Below are 22538 nucleotides of genomic sequence, written 5' to 3' on the forward strand. Positions count from 1 at the left end.
AGCACCTTATATTCGATTTCCTTAAAGAGCTCTCCTCCCTCCGATGTTTCGACCAGTGGGGCGCTCACCCTCGCTGCCACTGTAATAAAGTAGACTCTCACTAACTACATATTATTAGTATAAAGCTCTAGCTCCTTCAGTTGTTGTCTTTTTCCAAAAAAATAAAATAATTAATTCTTAAAATAAAAGCAAACTTTAAAAAAAGCATGATAAGATTTAAAAAAGAAAAATCAACCATCTGTTAAATCATTTCTCTTGAAGAATTAAATTAATATATATTTCTCATCTGAATAAACTTACTTAGAAAATATCTTTTTCTCTCCTAATATATTTCAAAATTGAGGTATTGCAAAAGATCTTGTCAGTCAGAAAGCACACTTTATCTCTCTTTTTTTTTGTCTTTTAACAAAAAGAACAGCTGACTGTTGAAAACTGGTCAGATACAAAGAGTAGTGCATAACAAATAGCTATTATAGAGAAGGAACAAACATAGAAAACCTTTTTTTTTCTGGGTGGGGAAAGAAATGTCACAAAAAATACCCAGAATTCACTTTCATAGGGATGCTTATTATTACTCATGGTTAGCCTCAGTTAAGAAGAAAAAACGTATTGTTGCTTAGTTTCGATTTCTTGGTGAAAAAACAAACAAACACACAGTTTAACTGAGTAAAATGGAAAGAGAGGAGAGGGACTGCAGGGGCGCCAATCACAACTCACGGAATTAAGGAAAAGGGGAAGGGGTAACACGCGATAACTCGCAATGATGCAGGATCCCATTCAGATTGTCCACAAAACTGCTAAAACCAGTGTAATGTGGCCCAGCCTCCCAAAAAAAAAAAAAAGCATACCCTCCCCGTCTTCAGCAGTCAATACTTAAAGTTTCTATGCATTGCATCCACCTACCCGCCCATTCCTGTTTAAACTGCACCATAACCTTTTGATAAAAACAAAAATATATATCTATATGTCCACCTTTTTTTTCTTTTTTTAAGCAGGTCCATTACTTCAAGCTTTGCAGGAAAATAAAAATCTGGATAAATGTGGTAATCCCAGTTTGCACATCTGCATGTTCCGGCAACGCTCCTCCTTCCCACCCATCCCTACCCCTTCCCATTTAGCGAGAGCATGTGCAGGGCTCAGTTTATCAAGTGTCCAGTAGCTTCAGTGTTAAGTTTGACTCCTCGCCCCTAAACGCCTCTCTCTTTTTTTTTTTTTTCCTCATCCGATCTGCTGCGCCCACGTACCGTCCAGTTTCCTCATCCCGTGTGTCAGGTGGTCTCTGTTAAACAAAGTCGAACACGTGAGCTCTTTGGTTGCACTCTGGGACGTAAACGTGCGCTTTTTCTCAATGGTGGAAAAATAAAAGGATAATTTCAACTCAGTTCTCAGTCTAAGCTCACATTGGTTGCGTCTCCTCGGACCCAGTTAATGTGCATTTAAAAAAAAAAAAAGATCGACAGCCGTCCGAGTACACATGTGAGAGACTTCTGTGTGTACTGGTGCAAGAGTGTGTGTGTGTGTACGTGTGTGCAAGTAGGTGTGTGTACAAGAGAACATATATACGTGTGCATACACTAGTTATGACATTTCACAGGACTTCTATGTCGGACACTGACGACAGTTAAAGCGAATCACAGTTCTAGGCATACTCAGACCTAACTACGTACTGTATAAAAAATTGCACAATTCTATCAACAATCACTGCAAAAAAGGGAAAAAAGTACTTCACCTATCAGACAGTTTTTTTGTTTTAATGGTAATCCTACATTTTTTTTTTGGGATTTGTGATTATTAAGGTTTTGTCTTTATCATATTATCTGGATGCCTGTTTGTGCAGGAACCCTCTGGTTCCTCTGACCAGCTTTTCCCTGTATCTGTCCAGTTTGGTGTGAGTCAAACCTACGTCTGTAGTGTGCTGTGCAAACATGGGCAGAATCGAATAGACGTGATATTGAAAAAGTCTATTGCATGCAGCAACCTGATTGAAATAAACATGCAGTTAGGGGGCGACCCTCCCCATCCCCCCCCCGCCCGGTCCCCACACACGCACACACAAGCACACACACACACACACACACACACACACACACACACACACACAAAAGTTAGCCGTCTCTGCCTGGGGGCGCCCCCTCCCCCTGCCGCGGCTCTCATTTAATTTAGGAGGAAAAAAAAAGAAAACGTAAAAAAACCCACCAGGTGCTTCTCTCTACATCTGCTGTTATTTTACACCCTAGCCTGAATAAAGTTATGGTATCTGTTTATACCATGGATTTAGCAGCAAAGCTATTGCAGCATTACATTTACATAACACTAAAAAATAATGTTATTATCAAAAATAAAGACCTAGAAAGCAAACTGATCTGATTGCGCATATGAGGTATTAATATTTTCAGAGTCAAAATGGAGAGCGAATATAGCCGTGTTATTTTTTCTCTTTTTAACTCCACACTACTGGATAGCTGTTGAATCTTGCTACATCTTATGTCACCTATTTTGCTCCTCAGTATGCATTAATTTCATTTGCCTTTGGTAGTTCTTTTTTCTTCTTAAATCAGGGGCAATATAACTACAGGTTTTGAAAATAAGTGCATGCTCCGTTTACGTAAAATTTAAATTATCTATAGATGTATAGATAGGTACAAAACAAAATATATATATTTATATATATTTATATATGTATATTTTAAATATTTGCATGGTCCCACCTCTGTCTTAGTAAAGGGGAGGGAGGTCCAACAGGACGTACCGCACCACCTAGTCAACAGAACAGGGAACTAAAAGTAGCCAGGGGCCTAACATACCATCCTGTGTGCGTGTGTGTTTGTGTGTGTGTTTAGTAAGATTTTGTGCCAAAGTGCAAATTCTAAGCTTTTCAATTCCCCCACAAAGCTTCATCGTCGGGGGGAACACTAGACGATGAGTTCAGAGCTGTGTGCTGTGAAGAAAGTCCCATGTGTTTGATGGTATCACTTCTGCCTTTTTTTTATCATGAGGTGTTTGTGGGATGCAGGGTGGATGGATGGGGCTTTGGGGAGGAGGGTTCCAGCGCTGTCCCAGGCTGCAGGAGGATTTTTTGGGGGCAGGTTGGCGTGGGTTCACTGGGGAGGAGGGGCGGGGGGTTAGGCAGGGCTGGCTCTTGGACTCAACCAACTCCCTCAGCTCCAGCGGAAGGACACGTGTCGAGGGCGGTCGCCCCCTTCCTTCACCAGTGGCTTGTGAAACTCTCGGCCGGCTCGTGAGTGGATGCTGGCCCAGCAGTACTCGCAGTAGTACTGCAGGCAGGTGACGTTGGCACAGAAGAAGGGGGCGAACTTGCCCCCACAGCGTGCCCCCTGGCACTCGTCGCACATCTGGTCGTCCAAGACGTACGGCTTGACCTCCACCTGGCAAAAAAAAAAAAAAAAAAAATCTAAACAAAACCGCATTTTAGGTTATCATATCCAAAAAACACAGATTGAAGTGGCGTACGCTCAGATTCATAAAAAATTCACTTCCTGTTCAAGTAAACAGTCTTTGAAACAAAGGGCTCAGTAATACTGTATTCACGGCGACTGCTGCCATAATCTGTCAGCCTCAACAATGTTTTAAAGAAAAAGAAACCAGCTAATGCAATCGTGTTCACTGTGAATGAGAACAGATATTTTTAGATATGAAATGACAGACAAATCAAGGAAACCTGATAAAACAGATCAGCTGCAGCTGCCTCCCCGTCAACGAGCAACGAGAAACGGAAGCCCGGTTCAGTGAAACTACCATGTCCTCTGGGTGTCATTGCATGATAATCAAAAAATAGGGCTGCTATGAGTCACTGATGGATTTTAAGCAATCAATAAATAACTCCAGGCTACATCCACGATCCTTTCCACAGGTGTGGGGTCAAACAATTGGTACAGATCTACCGTTGCCATTAAACAGTCTGCATCGATTCCCAGTATAAAAGATGGGTGTATCCATCATGGCATCTCCCACTGGTTCATGAAACCACATGAGACTAATGAAAGGTGGATCAGTTAATTAATGTCGTGTTTTATTCAGTGATTCAGTAAAAGTAGTGATTGAGCCCATAAAGTCAGGAAAATGTTTACCAAGGTAACAGAGCAAAGATTCAAGGGCCATTTTAGCATGGACTGCTGTACTATCAGGTCTTTTTGCAACCAAAGAAGGCGCCCTCTACTGGCCATTAAAAATAAAGTATGCGAGCTGCAGGTTTTTTTTCCCCATTTCCTCCAGTTTTTTGTTGTTGTTGTGTATATATGTGATTTGCACAGTAACTGTGCTAGAATAACAGCTGGTTTTCTCCAGATGTGTTGCCCATTTAAGTCATAGTCCAGAACCCCCGTTCATTGTGATCCGTTTGACAATTTCTAAAATAAAACAGGACAGGTATCCACCCATCCACCAATATAATGAAGCCAGGAGACAAGAAATGAGAGCTCAGTCACCATGGAGACGCCTCAGCATACAAGCAGGCAGAGGTGGATGTTAACCTTGTTATAGTGTGGCCACAAAATGAAAGGTTATCAAATCCTTCAGCAGTGGGAGACTGTGCTTAGCCAAACTCTGCAGCAGCTACAGTGGAATATCCACTGCTGAGAGCAACGAGCTCACGGAAGACAAAAAAGCAAGAAAGCCAGAAAGAAACGGCCAAGCTGCCAGGCCATTAAACACCAATTTCATCTCGGTGGACACAGAGCTGACCAGAGGTAATTAGCTCACATGTGCTATCATCAAGAGCCATTTACAGTTAAGTGAGTCACAGACAATGAAGGCGAGAAGAAGGACGAAGAGAAAATGGCACCAGCTGGCATCCTAGTTTCTCACCACAACTGAACATGAATTTCAAGAATGCGCTCCACTGTCTGTGGTCTGCAGTGAATATAAATCCTTTCAAAACTCTTAATTCTTTCAACTTGAATCCTTTTGTTGCAGCCTAATGCCTAAAACAACAAAACAAATGTAAGATGGACATCTATTTACCGCATAAAAGGAAGAAATTTTGCTAGGTATCTGGTTCAAAGACATGAAAATAAATATTTTGTTGTGTGAATGTTTTTGATGCTGTAAAGTGGTGTTTTCGGCAAACAGTCCAAGTCATAATAAAGACACCATAAACCCCCGACTGAAGATAGATGGTGATAGCTGAGGTGGGTTGGACAGCCCCGCCCTGCAGAGGCTCAGCTTCCTGGCTGACAACCAGTCTCCCTCGGTCACGATCTGTCCCGCTGCAATTGGCCGGCGTGCCTAAAATAACCACCCAGCAGCACAGCTCCAGTGAATATACATGTATAGGGAACTACTATAATTAAACCATCCCTATGTGTCGGGACTCAGCCAAAGGCCATAGTCATTACACATCCAGGCATGGCCTTTCGTTATTGTAGGCTATGTTGGGTAGCTGGCTGAAATCCCTGCTATAATGAAAACTCTGATACATGGAGGACTCAAGCAGAGTTCAGCTCCACAGCTCGCCATAGGAATGACTGTGAAAACCTCACTTGTGGTCGAGACGCTGCTCTCTTTCAGAAGAGGGATCGCTGTGAACGAAGCTCACGAAGCTCACAAACTCACTCACCCTTTTGTCGATGTCATTGTGCTGCAGCTGAACGAAGCGAGCGCTGATGGCAGCGATGTAGCTCTGCTGATTGGAGAAGGCCACGCGGCCGGCTCCCTTTGGGTATTTGAGCTCTGGGTCCGTGTCGATGCCAGCATAGCAAACACCTCCGTACAGCCTGTCCATGATCATAGCCAGCTCCACTGCGGAGAAAGGAAGGGAAGAGAGGTGGGGGTGGGGAGAGAGATGATTAGTGCCACAAACTCCTCTCGGGAGTTTCTGTGAGTTTGCAAGTTCTGAGTTTAGTTTGTTCTTCAAATTGAAAGCCTTCAGTTACGCTTGAAAAAGCAAAAGAAGTGTCCGACATAAAAATCTGCCCTGCTACACTACGCATCAGAGCAGCAGTCTCAACTCAAACTGCTGGTGTAATTAGCAGGGGGTCACATTGCAGACAAGCCAGCAATGTTTAGCCCAAGAAAAGAAAGACTGAGCCTTCCATTACACCATGAATTCTTAACGTGATGACCACTTGGCCTCCGTCCTGGAAACCCAAGTAGAGGATTGTTTTCTCACAGGAAGAACTTTCATTATAGCCTCCAGCCTCTGAGCTCCATGCCAGCCAATGTTATAAAGGCAATTTAGAGGCTCTGGGAGCTTGCTGGGGAAAAAAAGAGAAAAAAAAAAGATGTCCTCTCATTCATATTTCTGACTTACCTGCACGCAGGGGCCGTGGCACCCCCCCAACAAAGATGGTCTTGCGGGGATCCAGAGGCTGGGAGCCATCCATGACAAAGTCACTGTCGCTCAGGTTCCAGGGACGGATCTGGACCTTTGTGTAAAAGAAAAATGAAATGTTCCCACTTAGAAGTCATTGTGTGGTAAGCTGGTTGTGCATTTGGTTTTAACTAGATAGCAGTGTGGTATCAATCAATTATGTTAACTATACATTAGTTTAATCCAGAGTAAATTAGAAAGATAGTAGCCCACAATCTTCTACAAATCAATGGTCCACAGACATTGTCTGAACAACACACCACACAGTTTATCTCAATACAAGTAAACTATATCTACATATATCTCCATCTCTCTCTCTCATATATATGTAGATGTAGATGTATAGATGGGTAGATGGATAGATATATATCTCTATCTTAATGTTACACAACTTATATGATTTCCATATAGAATGTACACAACTTAATGTTAGAAGCCTTAGAGTCTGTGCTAAAATAAGAAGGTTAACCAGCTAAACTTAAACACATAAACATGCTGGAATTGGCACTGAGAGCCAGACAGCATGCTAATTTTAGCAGTTGGCTCAAAGCACTACTGTTAACCTCACAGGCCACTAGCATGGCACTTGAATTTTTTTTTGGTGATCAACTGGACCCAGCACCAAATTTGGATTCAGGAGACAAACACCCTCTCTACTTTTAAGGTTGTGTTGAAATTTTATAAATATTAAAAAAAAAGAAAAAAAAAGAAAAAAGAGGGCTGCATCAGGTGACCCTGAACATTCCCTTAGTTATTTATTCTTTTCACTCTCTGAATTTGAATAAAAGACAGTGTGTCTTTTATTCTGTAAAGGGAGTTTTTCCTTGCCACTGTCACCAAGAGCTTTCTAACAGGGTCTAAGGCATCATTTGATTGTTCAGGCTTTTTGTATATTTTAGAGTCTTTACCTTACAATATAAAGCACCGTTACACACTTGTTCTTGTGATTTGGCACTATATGAATAAAACAGAATCAACTATTTTTTTAAGAACCGTGGGCATACTGTCTGGGCAATTTAAATAAGTGAACTCTCATTAATTCAAGAAAACACATGTACCCCAAGAAAATATGGAGGGAAATGTGGTAGCCATGTCAAAGTATGTTGCACCATTTCAAGAACTTTGTCTTAAACTTACTGGTTTGTCTTTGATTGTGGGACTGGATACACACAGGTAGAGTTTTCCATCTTCCTCAATGCAGGCATCAATCAGGGCCTGAACAGAAGATTCTTCCTGGAAAAGCAGGAAGGCATAGCCTAAAAAGGAAAAACAAAAACAGGGATTTTACAGGAAGAGAGAAAAAAAGAGTTTCCACAGAAACTACATTTCCTGTGTTTAATAGTCACAACCTTGTGACCATGACACTTTAAAGTCTGTCTTCAAGGCAAGAATTCATGGATATCAGACTTTATTTTTTAAATACAGTGTCACAATCCCATGACTAAGCCCCACACTGTTTTCCTTTGAACTATTCATAGATCCAGACAAGCAGGGCTCCAAGTGCACAGATGACCTTGCAGCCTGTTCTTCCATACTCATCAGCCTTGCATTCATATACGAGACATTCAGATGTTCCAGGCACCTTGCCGCCTGCACAGCCTCAGATTAAATGGCACGGAGTGCTTCACTCCTAAAGGAACCATGCAAAATTGATCAGCCTAACGCACTGCAGATCTTCCAGAGTCAGGTAGAGAGAGTTTGGTGATGTCTTTGAGAGGCAGAAAGAAAGAATGAGCAATTCAGACAGTCACTCTGTACTACTGAATTATTTAGCACGGAGAGCAGAGACCTCATCCAAGGTCAGAGCTATTAAGCCACTTCAGGCACCCAATTCAATAGGGTACATCCATCACGCGGTGCTACGGGGATAACGAGCAACAAAGATCTGATTTATAGGCTGAGCATCATGAGCGCCATATATTGAGAAAAGACAAAAAAAGAAAACTTTTTTGACAGATGGATAATGAATACAGGATGCATGTCTGAAACTGATAAAGGTAAATATCCAGTGCAGCACATCAGTCAAAAAAAGGCAGGAGATAATGCCACACAGTCACCTCTGAATAACACTAACCTATTCATTTATTGCTCTATTTATGCCAGAAAGGACCCGGCAACACCTGTGGCACCCATGAGTCAGAGGATTACGAGCTGCTGTCTGAGGAGTTTGAGTGGGTTTCTACCGGAGGACACTCCGACTCCAGTCACTTCACCTATTGCGTATCTCTAAAGGCCATTTGTTCCAGTGAGAACCCAATTATCTTTGACATCGTATCATCCTAACAAATGCAAAACCCAGTGACACACACTGACATGGACAAATGCACGAGTGGCAATGCGACTTTGATGTTTTAACATTTCTGAGTAGAGTTGCTACAGTTTAGATAAGCAGAAACTGGAGGAGCAAAAAAAAAAAAAAGGTCTGACTCAGCAGACCCCGTGGTGTGTAGATGCATCTGCGTGCATGTATTAGGGAAGGGGGGATAAAAGCAATGCAAGAAAGAAAACTGCCGCCAGTCTCAAAGGTAAGCTGAAAAAAAAAGCAGGTGCGTAAGCAGATGCGGGTCTGTCCTTAGGAGAAAGGGTTTTTGTCCGACTGCGACTGAACGTGAGGCATGTGCCCTGATGCATGTGACGCGTCTCGCCATCGCAGTGATGTGGCACTGCTCTCCCTCTAGCAGTGATGACTACTGCATCTTCCTGACATCGGCATCTACAGCAGCAGCAGAAAACACTGCAGCAGATTTCCATGCAGTGTATGAAGCTTCAGGATTGTGATCTGATGACTCTGAAGAGCGAGAAAACTGCGACTGCGCAGAAAATACTGAAAAGAACCCAAAAGCAGCATTTTTGCAGAAGCCACCAAACACAAAACTGTGTTGGAACTTAAACTGGTCAGTAGATGGGAAGAAAAGTAGTCCTTCCCTGAACGCCACACTCAGGATCTGCAATACAGCATGTCTACCACTTTCGTGGTGAAAACCTGAGTGTGTTTAAGAATTCACCTCGTACTTTGTAGAGCTACCTTTTGAAGCAGTTAGACTTGCAAGGTTCTCCGGGCACGTCTCTTTCAGTTTAAAACATCTGGTAACTGGGATTTTCGCCGGTTCTCCAAGGTGAAACTGCTCCGGCTCTTTCAAGTCAGATGAGTCGTACTGGTGTAAAGCAGCATCTTCAAGTAATGCCACAGATTCTCAATTGCACTAAAGTTTGAGCTTTACCTTTAAACCACTCCAATGTGGGATTAGAGTTGTGTTTAAGGCCATTGTCCTGCTGATAACAGACACTCTTGGCCTTTCTGGCAGACTGAAACTGAAAAGTTATGCTTTATTGGGGATTTATGAATCAGTGGCTACAACGTAACGTCAGACCCACCTGAAACCCTACGCTATGATCTACAGCTATTTGATGTGCACCTCCCCACATGAGTCTAAATCAGCTCTTAGTTTTGTCTGATCAGCAAACTTTTTTGGAAAATCTGCCACTTACCCTTTCCAACTCCAAATGTTTTTTACGTACTGGCAACCTTTCCATATAGATCCACTCCATGAAATGGACAGTTTAATGCTGATCTATGGACCGATACTCCCATCTCCACTGTGGAACTTTGCCACTATATCAGTATTACCTTTCGTATCCACGTTAAATCTCTGAGATATGGGTGAGATATTCTTTCCATGTTCTTTTAATAAAAGAGTCATTTGGCTCCGGTTTATACTACTAATCCACGTGACCTCTGAAGTTAACTTGTTGGCATTGCATCTTATTTAGGGATTTACAAAGTAAATCAGATGAATCCATTAAGATTTATTTGTTCAATTCCAGGTTCATTTCACTTTGAAATTCATCACTAAATGATGGTAGGTGGGGGGGAGAGTTTTCCAAGACACCCCAGATGATTTTTTTTTCATTTCGTCTTCTGACAAATTCTTAAAAATGAGATATGTATTAACAGTATGTCAATTAGATAAATATCAGATTTTGCTAGCACAGCAGCAGTACACAACATTAAGTCTCTGTATGCATCTAAGCTTTATGCAAATAACCCCAGGGGACCTCACTAATTAAAGGGTTTTAGCTGTTGGTTTTGCAGGCTAATAAGCTCAGCGGGGCTATGATGTGTTCCCCAACAACAAACTGTACCACTGTGAGCAAAACAATAATATCCACAATGCAAAACTAATTAAAATCAGCTGCTTGAAGCGACCAACTAATCTCTGTCTTTTTTTTAAAATTGGTCCTTACAGAGCTAACCCCCGTCCGCACCACACACAGGAAATGCACAATCAGACATGACATAAAGAGGATTTTTGTGCATCACCATCTTCCTGCACGTGCCTCATCATCACCCGACATAAGACCCCCTGTCTCTGGGTTGCAGGCTTACATAAAGAGGGTTTGTCATTGGGAGAAATCATGTGGCTTAGTGCTGACATTCCCCCTCGGAAGAGAGAGAAAAAAAAAGGCAACTGCAGTCGTGCACAAGAGGGGGGGAGGCATGAAAAGGCAGAGCTAGCCAGCAGCTCATACAGTCTGAAGGAGGGAACAACGTGTTCCATGACCCAGGACAGAAGAGAGAGGCGGAGAGGGAGAAGGAGGAGGGGGAGAGGAGCAAGAGAGAGTTTTTTTTTTTTTAAAGTGAGAAAAGGTAGGAAGAGAAGGGAGAGAGGGTGCATGAATGGCTGCCTTACAAACGGAGTTTTAAAATAGCAGAGGCGGCTGAGGCGAATGGGAAGCTCCTGCTTTAATGTACCCGGTTAGGAAGTTGTAGAGTTGATGCAAAAGACCTAAAAGTGATGCAGTCATTTCTATTTGCTACACCCCACTTTGCACTGCAACCAATACGTGAACTCCTGTCACAGCATTACACCTGTCGGAGGGGAAAATCTCTCAGCAAACATCCCGTTAATACAAACAAAAAAAAAAACTTTATACAGTCCTAAACTAGACTTCCGTGGTTGGACAGCTTCACCAGAATAAGAGCCTCATAATTCTACATGTCACGATCAAAATAATACTTCAGCCAAGACTGTTTGTTAAAGTGGCCTGCGCAGATTCCTCTGGCCACTCTGTCCCCCTCCAACGCTCAGACATCTGAATGGTGCTGAGGATTTCTCTTTTTCCATCATCCTTGCGCAGTGCAGAGGCTTATGCCGCGGGAGGAGAGCACAGATCTGCATTGGCTCGTGCCTGAGATTTATAGGGCTTTGCTGCTGAGCTCCGAGCACTGTCTAGCGAGCGGGCTGGGGGTGGGTGGGGGGTGAGAATATGTACACCAGCAGTATTTCTTTCCTCCTATAGAGCGCAGTTAACAGACAAACAAAAGGCCCCCTCTTGGACAAACCGATGACTTCACGCAGGACCGAGTCTTTCCAGCAAAGGAGGCCAGCTGATTGACTCATGTGGAGAGAAAGTGTCACGTCAGTGGCAACAGGATGACATTTTGTGGAGTAAAACAAAAGACGTGAGCTGCTAGTTTGACCTTTTTGGGAGATCAGGTGGGAAGACTGATAACAATTTCATGTCTGCACAGCTAATATGAATACACTAAAGTGCTGAGAAGTAGTTGGAACCTTTAGTAAAGTCACAACAGTCGTTGTTTTCAGCCGTCGATAGAAAACGAATGCCGACATCTCTCTTATTTTTAAAGAACGGCTCCATAATGACTGCTCTCTGAACTAGTTTCTACTCGATCTGCTTTCGTATCTTTGAATTTGATAGCGTGAGCTTGGACTTTAAGCAGTGCGCCAACATCTTTCCACTGCTATATCAAAGTCATACAGTGCAATCCTATTCTGCCCATTATCTCATCAATTCAAAGTTATGTTGACTTTGCTGAAATCCAATCCGCAATGGCTAGATAAGCTGAGCGAGCGTGGTCACAGTGTGCACCTCTCTGGCTTTAATGGGGACATTTAAATCCAGAGCTTATCATTAATACTCTCACAAACAGTGCTCTTGTGCACATACTTCAAAGACCTGGATGAGATGCAAAGGATAGAAGATACTAAACCTCCATGTATGCTATATGTGCTGTGAGAGAGGAAAGGCTGTGACTCTGACACAAAATGTAACGAGACAGGCCGCTGACAGCAGGAGGAGGAGGAGAAGAATAAGTAGGGAGAGGAGGAGGAGGAGGGCTTGGCTGGATGGATGAAGGGGGACACAAACATCTGCTCTCCTAAAAACAAATACAGGCCCCTGAGGCTCTGAAGCAATTGCAGAGTAGTCGGCGGTAGAGCAGAGGAGCGGCGAAGTGAAGCGTCACTAATCATCTCAATTTGAGGAAGTCACTCACTGGATATAATCCCCACACGAGTGCGAGAAGATAAATCAAGCCCTGAGTATTGGCGTGCCTCTGCAGCACTTCTCTGCTGCCATTATTTCAGCCTTTCAGCATTTAGATAAAGAGGGGGATGTAGATGACATTCAAACAAGTCTGGCACAAGGTAACTACAGGATGCAGAGCAGTATGTTTGCAGTGCTCAGGCTATGCCATGCAAACAACAACCACCTTCCTCCTCCTCCTCCTCCTCCCTGGTCACAGACAGAAATAGCTCCCTAACATTTGACGCTCATTGCCAACAATAGTGATGACAGTGTTTAGGCGACAGGAGAGGGTGTGAGCGGCAGCCCCGCACTGACCAGAGCTTACTGTTCACACCCCCTCCCACAAACATCAAATAGGGATGTTCCATTTAGTTCATAAAAGCAAAATACCAGTATCATATAAAGCTGTAAGAGCTTGCACGCTTAAGGGCATCAGAAACACAAACATCTACCTTTTATCTATTTAAAACTGTTATGTGGAACATCAGGCATGCAGCTAACTCAGTGCACCATTTGCGATGGTTTGGGGTCTTGTGTCTGGCCACCTGATAAATGCAAGTGTAACTGTTAAGGAAGGTATGTCTGTCTTTAAAGAACCAGATACTGCACTATAGTAACCAGTAGGTAAATGTGTCCTCTGGTACTGAGGATAGCATCCTAGAGATCAGTGTATAAATGATCTCCAGAATAAGGTGATAATTGAACAAACTAAAAAGGCCTCTTTAACATACCGTATTTTCTGCACTGTAAGGCGCACTTAAAATCCTTTATGATCAGCGTTGCTGCTTTACCATGTGTAATAATTACGTTTAACATCCAGGCATCCATGAAAACAGAATTTATTAAATTTAACGGAGTTAGAAGTTAGCAGGAAGTTAGCTCGCTAGTTTCCACCTAAACATGATATAGCATGTTCTGACTGAGAGATTTCTGAAAAAATTAAAACATACGGCTCTGCTATCACTCCCAAAATAAATAAAGACAGAAAATTAAACAGCAGTGACGTTTGTAGGGTTACTGAAGTTGGGCTAGCTGGTATAGAGTGATGTGCTACGTGATCGCTAGCGACATAACATAAACAGTGAAGCTAGAGGATGAATGCTAACGTTTTTCGACGCGATAAAAGTTAGCGTGAGGGTTCCCGATGGTTAGGGACAAATGCAATCGCATGGCAGGATGCTGTAAACGGACCAAGCTTCAGTTACGAGAACAACTGAGATAATCCATCCACAATACGAGGTTAGTCATTAATATACTGCAACAACATGGCAATAGAGCAGCTGCAAGAGAATTCAACGTTAATGAATCAATGGTACGGAAGTGGAGGAAGCAAGTTTTGTTTCCCTTAATGCACCTTATAATCCGGTGCGCCTTATCGTCCAAAAAATACGGTGAGTCTTTGAATCCACTGTAACTACAACAATATTCCTTCTCCATAAAAGTGCCATGAGAATAACATGGCAGTCAAAGTAATTTCAAACTCTTTAAGCATTTTGGATCAGATTTGATTCTATACATGCAGTTCGTTTGTTTTTTTTTCTCTGGTGACCAAAGAAACTAAAAATTAAATTAAACTCTAAAATCAAAAACAGAGAGGCCAATAATAGACCCGTTACAGCATAGGAACAAAGAGCACAGCTAGTTCATGTTTGTCCTTACTCCAACCCTCTCCTTGCACCAAGAGAGTATTACCCAGCCCCTAAATTCAGTCTCGGCCACAATATGAGTCATCCCTGAACCAAAACGCTTTCATAACTGTAGTCACATACTCCCGGCAGTTAAATGTGAATCAAGGCGGAAAGTGACAGCCATCTTCCATTCGGTCAAGCTTGGAAGGACGTTTAACACGGGGAAAAAGGCAGATGACCTCTTGACGCCAATCCCACATTTGTAAATCATTCGTCGCACAGCGAGATGCACACACACACACATACACAAGTGTGTGTTCTTACTCTCACGCCCGGAGCTATTAGTGCTAAAATCTCTGTCACCAGGCATGTGTCCAAGCTCCCTCTGCCAGTTAATACAGAGAGTGTGATATAAACAGAATATTTTAGCGGTTTCTCTCTGAGTTTTGGGAGTGTGGTTTAAAATTAGAGCAAGAGATGAATTCCCTCTACTTACTGATGAATTCTACACAGATCCCCAGTCCTACATGTCTCCTCCCCTTACATGGCGGCATCCTAAGCTCATTCATTCCCCTAAAAGGATGCTGCATTTTTTCCCCCCGTGGTTTTGGATATTAGTAGACCCAAGCCTATTCAAAATAATCCTCCCAAGCTAAAAAAGAGAGGGGGATGTTGAAAAATGGGAGTGGGGGATAAATTGGCAGAGATTTTTGCAGGTCCTCCAGATGCAGTGTATTACCATCTGCCTATGGAATGTCAGTTATTTCCAGAGCGTCTTTAATAGCTTCCCTAATATGACACACTGTAGCTCCCAGGCCAGAGGGAGTGATGTAGAGGCTTTGAGGAGGGAGGCGCGACTCTGATCCGCTGCCAGAAAATGACACCCGAGAGCCTGTGCAGAAAGGCGAAAAACTTTCACACTCCTCAGGTGCTCACTCGAGCAAACACTTCTGGGGTTAAAACTCTTGGTGGCCAGTTATAGAGTCATTACACGCTGTATGTGTCTCTCTGTGCGATGCCTAAAGGTGGTTGCTAACATAAACAAACACCTCTGAGGTTGCCCAGCATGATCTGTGGATTCTGCGTAATACGAATCTTTGCAAAACTCCAAAATGGCGATGCACCTGAGGTGATATTTATTGGTCTACACTTTGATGTCTGATGGGAAAATAGAGATTATGGCATGAGAACCTACTATTACCTTTAGGGGGGAAGTAGGATTTGCTCTCAGCTTTGTGGGGCCAGTCTACCACCAGGTGCCCATAGCGACGGAAACTGTTGGTGATTTCATCTGCGAAAATAAAGAAAAGACAAGAAGGAAACATGAAATTGAAAGATTCTCTCATGGTTGTTCATGTAAAATGTATGTAAAGGAGTGTATGCAGAGCTGCTTTCTATTTTTTGCGCTATTCCTTCTGCAGTAGTCGCTACTGCATTAAACGGGAACAGAAGCCGAGCACATCCAGTGTGCACTGGAAACTCATGCATTTTTCATTCTGGTTAGGGCAAAGTATTGTGCAACAACTCAGTAGCACATATGCTTGTTCACTATATGGACACAGACGAAAGAAAAAAAAAAAAGACACAAAATGGATACATATAAGTAAATATCCCAAATTAATGACAGGTTGTTGTTAGGTCATAGATGTTAAAACATAGAAATCACCATCATTAAAAGAGAAACTTGGGACTAAGAGACTAAAAAAATGAAATCAAAATCAAAAGTAGATTAGCTCAAATATGATAAGGATTGCAGTGTCCCCCACCTCTTCCCTATAGAGCCAATCTGTAACCGAACTGCAAAACATAACTAGTCGTTTTGTTGCAGTGATGCATGTGCACAACCGAGGCTGATGGTGACAAGGGTATCTAGGTTTTATTATGGTAAACATAAAGGTAAGTGCACCTGCTGTTTTTCTTGGTAAAAGCCCAAAGCCTTTAACCAAGATGGCTGCCAAGTGGTGAGACTCATGCTAAACCTGTTAAATGCTAGAGGCTAAACTAGCTTCACTAATGTTTAGCATTTGATCATGAAACAATATTTTCACTTCAACTTTGATAAATTGGTAAGATTCCTTTTCTTTTTTTTTCCTTTTTTCTAAAAAAAAAAAAAAAGTGATTTATTGGGTCTAAATATACGGCAAATTTAATTCTGCATTTTTACTGAACAGGGGCTAAAATTCATACACTTAGCAGGTACTTTCTACGGGTCCATAAAATAATACATTGCGGGAAATGCATTCATTCATTTTCTCACAGGGAGCTTGATAGAAAGAGTGTGTGTACAATAAATATGATGATATGACTGGAAGCTAGTTAGCTTAGCTTAGCACAAAGACTAAAAACAAATGACAAATGTTAGCCTTGCTGAATTCATTGTCTTTCTAGTCTCTTTGCTAAACTAGTTTTACAAACTGCTGGCATTCGCTTAATATTTTCTGAGCACTTTATATGTTTTTATAAAAAACCAAAACAATAAGAGCATTTCTCGGTATGTGCTATGATTAGGGAATGGTTAAGTGTGACAGTGTCAAATTGTAGAAATTGTAAAAGTTTTAATAGTAGAAGTTCAAACTGGCGGTGTGTAAATTATAATCCTCAACAAGGAGTGTCAAATTGCCCTCAAGTACGACTCGCATATGCCAGTTTAACTTTCAGTGGCAAACAGCCAAAAACACAGTCTGCAGTTTATGAAACTTGGAAGTTTTAATATATCACAGAGTGGTGCTGACACACAAAGAAAAAAAAAAAAAAAAAAAAAGAACCTGTCATTAAAGGATTGTGTTTCTCCAAATGTATAAATGAAAAATAATTCTTCCTCTACCTTCGTCTATGTCAGGAGGGAGGCCTCCAACAAAGACCTTCCTGGAGTAGCGCTCCATCCTCTCTCCGTTCTGACCACGGGTTGGCGAGTTCAGGCCTGGAGTTAAGGAGGGATCACCATGGCCGTCGTCAAGAAAGCCATCTTCATAGGGAAAAAGACAGGAACGACCTGGGAGAAGAGGAAGAGAAGAAGGACACCAGGAAGACGGACGGGGGAAAACACAGGAAGATGGAAACGTAAGAGAGAGTGTTAAATACGAAAAAACAGAGGGAGGATGTGAGAGATGTGGTTTGTAGTAGCAGCAGCAATTTTAATATTGGAGATTACCACCATAATTCTGACTATAAGCTCTGTCTGCCGGGCAGTTTTCTTCCACCTCTTATTACGTCCACTCTGACTCTTATGTGATAAAGACGTTATATAAACATGCAGATTTATATCTGAACTATCAGAAATTCTGCAAAAGTCTCAGATTCTGCTGTAGTGTTACCTAAAAGGCTAATTGTAGCTTTTTGGAGAATTTAGGCAGACATATATGGACAACCATGCTAATGGTCTTCAACATCACCATATGGTTATAATGTCTGTGTGTCCACATACTTTTGGAAACAGTTTCCAAATCATGTTGTCACAATGTTATGCTAATCATTATTACAATCAGGTTTGCTAGCGTTCAGACACCACACTGCACGGCTGATAATGAGAATAGGTGGAGCTGGAACTGGTGCATTACTTTAGAGTATTGTTTTAAATTGTGGCATTCAGGAGAACCGTTCGCAGCGCATTATCAGACCTTTATTTGCGTCCATGTCTGTACTTAGGGAACAATTACAAAGCAATTTTATTCAGGCATGATTCACTGCATGTCACTGGCTTCACCATGCTAATGCTATAACCTATAATCCCCAAGCCCTGTGCTGCAGTGACCTTACAAATGTCACACAGTAGCTTTCCTTTTTACTCTAGAAGAAAGACAGAATTGGTTAAAATGCACATCAAATCAGAAATGAACCCTGCTGAAAGCACCCATCTTTGCCATCACGATGATTGGGTTACTTCTGAGTCAGTGTACTCTGTAAGGAAACCCTTAAAATCGATTTTGGAAGCACTTCAGCCAAACATGCTGGAAGATTGTTTGATTTGAATGATACCAAAGCAAAAACTGCTGATACTTTTCTTTTAAGATTTGAATGCATTTGCATACAACACCAATAATTTCACTACAGATCATATCGTAAATATTAAAGATGGAAATCTGACTCAGAATAGAGAGAGAAAAGAAAATTGTCGGATAGATTTTTTTTTTCCTCTCACCATCAAGCAAAATAAGAGTCATACAGAGAGATTTGATGGACCCCTGCACCCCTTCCTAATTAAATGCACAACATGGAAAACACTGTGTTGAAATTAATATGATTTCATTCCATCACAGCACAGGTGAAAAGCAGATAGTGACACCACACTAAGACCCCCCTCAGCCTCGGAGAAAGAACACGGCCGACATGGCAAGCAGAACCCCCAGAGAAAATGCCACACGTTACCTCTTCTTCGGCCATAGCTCCGGGCTGCTTGTCAGCACAGTGGGGGAAGGGGAGAAACACAAGGAGAGACAGAGGGTTGGGGCAGGAACAAGGATAGGAAAGAGATATAGAGACATGGGTATTGTAAAAGAAGAAGGAAAAAAAAACTAGGAACATCTCTAAGGCAACAGTGAAACCACAGATGGCCACACCTAAGCTTCAGCAATGGGACGGGAGTGATTATTACAGCCTGGCACCAGCCTTCAGTAAACCTGCTGCACCTGCCTTTGCAACAGACAGATACTGCATGGCAGGCAGGGAAGGCGATAGGTGAGGTTTGGCTACGGAAATGACCGAGATACCCGACAGCATAATGCAACGCCCCAGAGCTGGCGATTGTAATCTTGGCTTAATAAACCCGCAGTGGCGTGAGTCCGTCCTAATCTTCTGTGAATATTCACAAATGAGGCCATAAAGTGGAGTGCATGCAGAACAGCAGGTAAAGCAGGTTAGTCATTATCATGGCCTTGGTAAAATATTAAAAGGTGTTCTTAGGTCTGGGCTTGCAGACCAGGTCCAAGTGGAAACTTCCCACAGGATAAGAAGAGTGTACGGACGAGGTCGGCAGCGTTGGGGTTCTGAAAAGGATGGCATGCAGACGGGAGCAGTGGAAAGCAGGCTGTGATGTCACAGCTCAATTGATCCAAATATACAGAGGCCAAAGTACAGCACTGTGATCAGCTAGATCCCCAGCTAGACACGTGCGCCAGCTTTTAAACTGACCTCAGTTATTGTTTTTTTACATTTTACTGCTCATTTTACTGCCATGAAATGATAAGCTGTAAAAATATAGATAATGGAGGATATTAACAGAATTTGCTCACGTTTAGCCTTTAACAAACTGAATTAAGAATAAATTCATTATTAGAGTCAGAAGGGAGGGGTATTCAGGATATGTTCACTCACTAATGTCAATCACAAATGGTCAGCCTGTGAGTGTTTTCAGTCTTTGATTTGACAGCCACCCGTCGTTCGTCACATAGAGTTTTAAAACACCAAGACTGTAACAAAATTGGCATCTTCTGTCCTACTTCTAACCATTTTAAAATTCTTTACTGATCAGAGGTCATGTGATAATGTCTCCATCAACCAAACCTATTAAATGTGGAACTAACTAACTTTTAATGAAACAGTCGTTGTCTTTACGTGTGTTCTGTGGTTGAGTTTGTAGACATTTGTAGCATTTTCTATTATATGTTGTCAGACATTTGAAAATGTGAAAAAATTTTGGCATTGGTATAAATGCCACTTAACAGTGTTGCTTCTAAGTCTACAACCTGCTGTGTTTGATTTTCATTCACCATACAAGTCTGTAGTTTACATACTGGCCATACTGAAGATAAAGATGCTGAGACACAGTGACAATAAAGCTACCGAGTAGATCTAAGGGAGGAGAGCCACTGACTTATAATACTGTATCTGAGGCCAAAAATTAACTTTCATGCTTCATATGCTTCATAAGTTTTGAATGCAAGAAAAAAAATATCATTTCAGGACTTAATCTCTGAAAAGTTCCCACAAACAATTTAGCTTTCAATCTCGCTGTGATCCAAACTGAAGCCACAAAGCACAAAGTAGGCAAAATGCGGTGCAAATGCCAACAAACAGCAGGACACCCTCCTGCCCCTCTAAACTCATCAGTCACAAAGCAGACCTCAAAAACCAATATGGGCCTTTGCATTGTGAGAGCCCCATTATGCGACTTGCCCCTCTGGCTCCTCTCAGGGAGTATATATTGTCTCTGAGCCTCTTCTTCCTCGCTATGTTTTCATTAAGAAAAGATCTGGCTCACCAATCCAAAAAACCTGGGCAGTGTCTCTACAGCTTTGCCCTCTCACCGTCTGGCCTTGGCAGAAACAAAGTCACCTAGCAACCAGGGCAAAATGAAAAAAACGTTGTGCTGGGAAACCGTCAGATGCCTCTCTGAGAGAGAATACAGCCAAGGAGGGAGAGGAGGAAGGAGAAGAGTGAGGGGTTAAGAATACGTACAAACTTCAAAATGTGTGGTATCTGAGAGAGAGAGAGCAAATGCTTGACAGGAAACTCTTTGTTTCCTCTGGGCATGATGAGTTTGATGCGTCCTTCTCTACTCTGCTTCAAAAGCCTCAGAGACACTTCTGCTAAGCTGTCAAGTGAACAACACCAATAAATCCGGAAGGAGGACCTACAGTCATCACTTTCCCATCTTTTGTTTTTCACTTCAAGTTCCAACGCCATCTGCAGAAAGCAGAACCCTTGCAGGTTTTTACAGCCTGAAGCCTCAAAGCTAATGGGATGAAATGAAGGAGAAACACAGAGTGAAACTCTCAAAGTTGAAACCAAAGCTTCCCCTGTCTACACCGATCACAGGCTGCGGAGTCAGCTGACAGACGAGGAAGATATGGACAGATCTGTGCTCGCCTGAGCGTTATCCCATGACACAACAGTTTAACATCAAACCGAGGCATGTTCTCCGAGAATAGAGATGATGAAAAGAAGAAAATGGGGAAGGAGCATCGGCGTTGTCAAGATGCGACAGTAAAAACTGCTTAGCTGAGAAATTTCCTTCTGCCTTTGCCCATTTCTGCACCCTGTAGGCTGACTGAAAATATCCAGAGAGGAAACCAAGGCTTCTCGGATTTGTTCTGATTACCAGTCATGAGAGAGATCCTGTATTTTTATTTTTTTTTACTGAGGTTTGTACCCAAAAATGGAAAAAAAAAAATAGATACTAATGATAATGATAAAGAAATATATCTTTAATAATCCAGGAAATCTCATCCCAGATCCCATCAAACAAAGACCATTTAGAAGGAAAGACCTCGGCTGAAAAATTCTGTGGTATTCAAGTAGCTGCATATGAGATAAAGAGTTGATTTTCCTCACTGTCTCATCTCCCGTCACTGTTGGGTCATCTGCCATCTGTTGGGACACTGAATCTAGCCTTTCGGGGTATTTTTGGATGTGTTTTGAGTGGTTAGTAAATAGCACTTCCTACAGTGTTAAAAGGTTTGTCTTAGGTTTATGGTGTCAGGGAATCCAGGGCTTCGTAGAGGGTGGGCAGGTGTACCCAGCTCATACTGTCAGTGGCCCCTGTGGCGAGGTCATATGTTTAACATGGAGGTATCAAACAGCGTGCCTCCCACTGTTGGTTATTTTTGAACACAGAGGACAAAAAAGCAATGGTGACATTTATCTTGAGCAATAATGATCAGCCCCTACAATGAAAATGTGACTTACTGTTCAATGACATTATGTGGTCCGCCCCAGGATGATGAAAGTTGAGGCCCATACGTCCTGCCAAAGAAAAAAAAAAAAAGAAAAAAAAAAAGCACGCTTTTTACAAAGAAGGGAAAACGTGGAATTTTCTGATAAAAAGTCAGCCTGTCGACAGACATTCATTTTGATCTTCCACTGTACTGTGTGCAATGGGAAAATGCCAGCCAGGATGAGCATGACACAAACAGCAGACACATTTACACAACTTGGTAGAATGGCATAAAAGACAAACACAGACAACAGATGCGGGAAAACGAGGTTGAGACACACATCCTTTTGTTGTCACATATCTCATATGCACACATGCTCGAGCAAACAAAACCAGCTACAAGGCTAAGAATTCATCAAAGCTGCTATGGTTACAGTGTGCGCATGTTACAAGAACCATCTATCTTTGCTTTCTTGGAAGTAAGGTGTCTAAATGAAAGACTTCCTGGTTATCGTCCTTCTTGTACAAAAAACAAACGACAAAATGCACTACCTAAAGAACCTACCCATTTTAAATAATAAAATGTTACCTTACAGCCAATGTCATTCACAGTGACAGCCACAGAAACTCAAAAATATCAGCTCTATATTTTAGCAACAAC

General features: G+C 42.2%; 1 protein-coding gene across 9 annotated transcripts in view; it reads right to left on the reverse strand.

Moving 5' to 3' along the window:
* Window positions 1–2425: 2425 nt before the first annotated feature.
* The window catches only part of cpeb3 (cytoplasmic polyadenylation element binding protein 3), a 38899-nt gene continuing 18786 nt past the window's right edge, over window positions 2426–22538 (reverse strand). For 6 of the 9 annotated variants that reach the window (XM_086258417.1, XM_086258414.1, XM_086258411.1 and 3 more), the window contains 8 exons: window positions 21910–21966; window positions 18652–18675; window positions 17111–17278; window positions 15488–15577; window positions 7466–7584; window positions 6269–6383; window positions 5576–5757; window positions 2426–3386 (listed from right to left, as the gene is read on the reverse strand). In XM_086258417.1, the coding sequence (XP_086114543.1) occupies window positions 3159–3386; window positions 5576–5757; window positions 6269–6383; window positions 7466–7584; window positions 15488–15577; window positions 17111–17278; window positions 18652–18675; window positions 21910–21966 (983 nt within the window). In that variant the 3' untranslated portion in view covers window positions 2426–3158. The remainder of the gene's footprint in view (window positions 3387–5575; window positions 5758–6268; window positions 6384–7465; window positions 7585–15487; window positions 15578–17110; window positions 17279–18651; window positions 18676–21909; window positions 21967–22538) is intronic. The other 3 variants (XM_086258415.1, XM_086258413.1, XM_086258419.1) reach the window with 2 other exon arrangements.

The sequence above is a fragment of the Aulonocara sp. 'chitande type north' Nkhata Bay genome, linkage group LG13, assembly GCF_057382095.1.
Source record: "Aulonocara sp. 'chitande type north' Nkhata Bay isolate Kocher_YH1m ecotype deep benthic linkage group LG13, A_spYH_male_GT1.1, whole genome shotgun sequence".
Classification (NCBI taxonomy): Eukaryota; Metazoa; Chordata; class Actinopteri; order Cichliformes; family Cichlidae; genus Aulonocara; species Aulonocara sp. 'chitande type north' Nkhata Bay.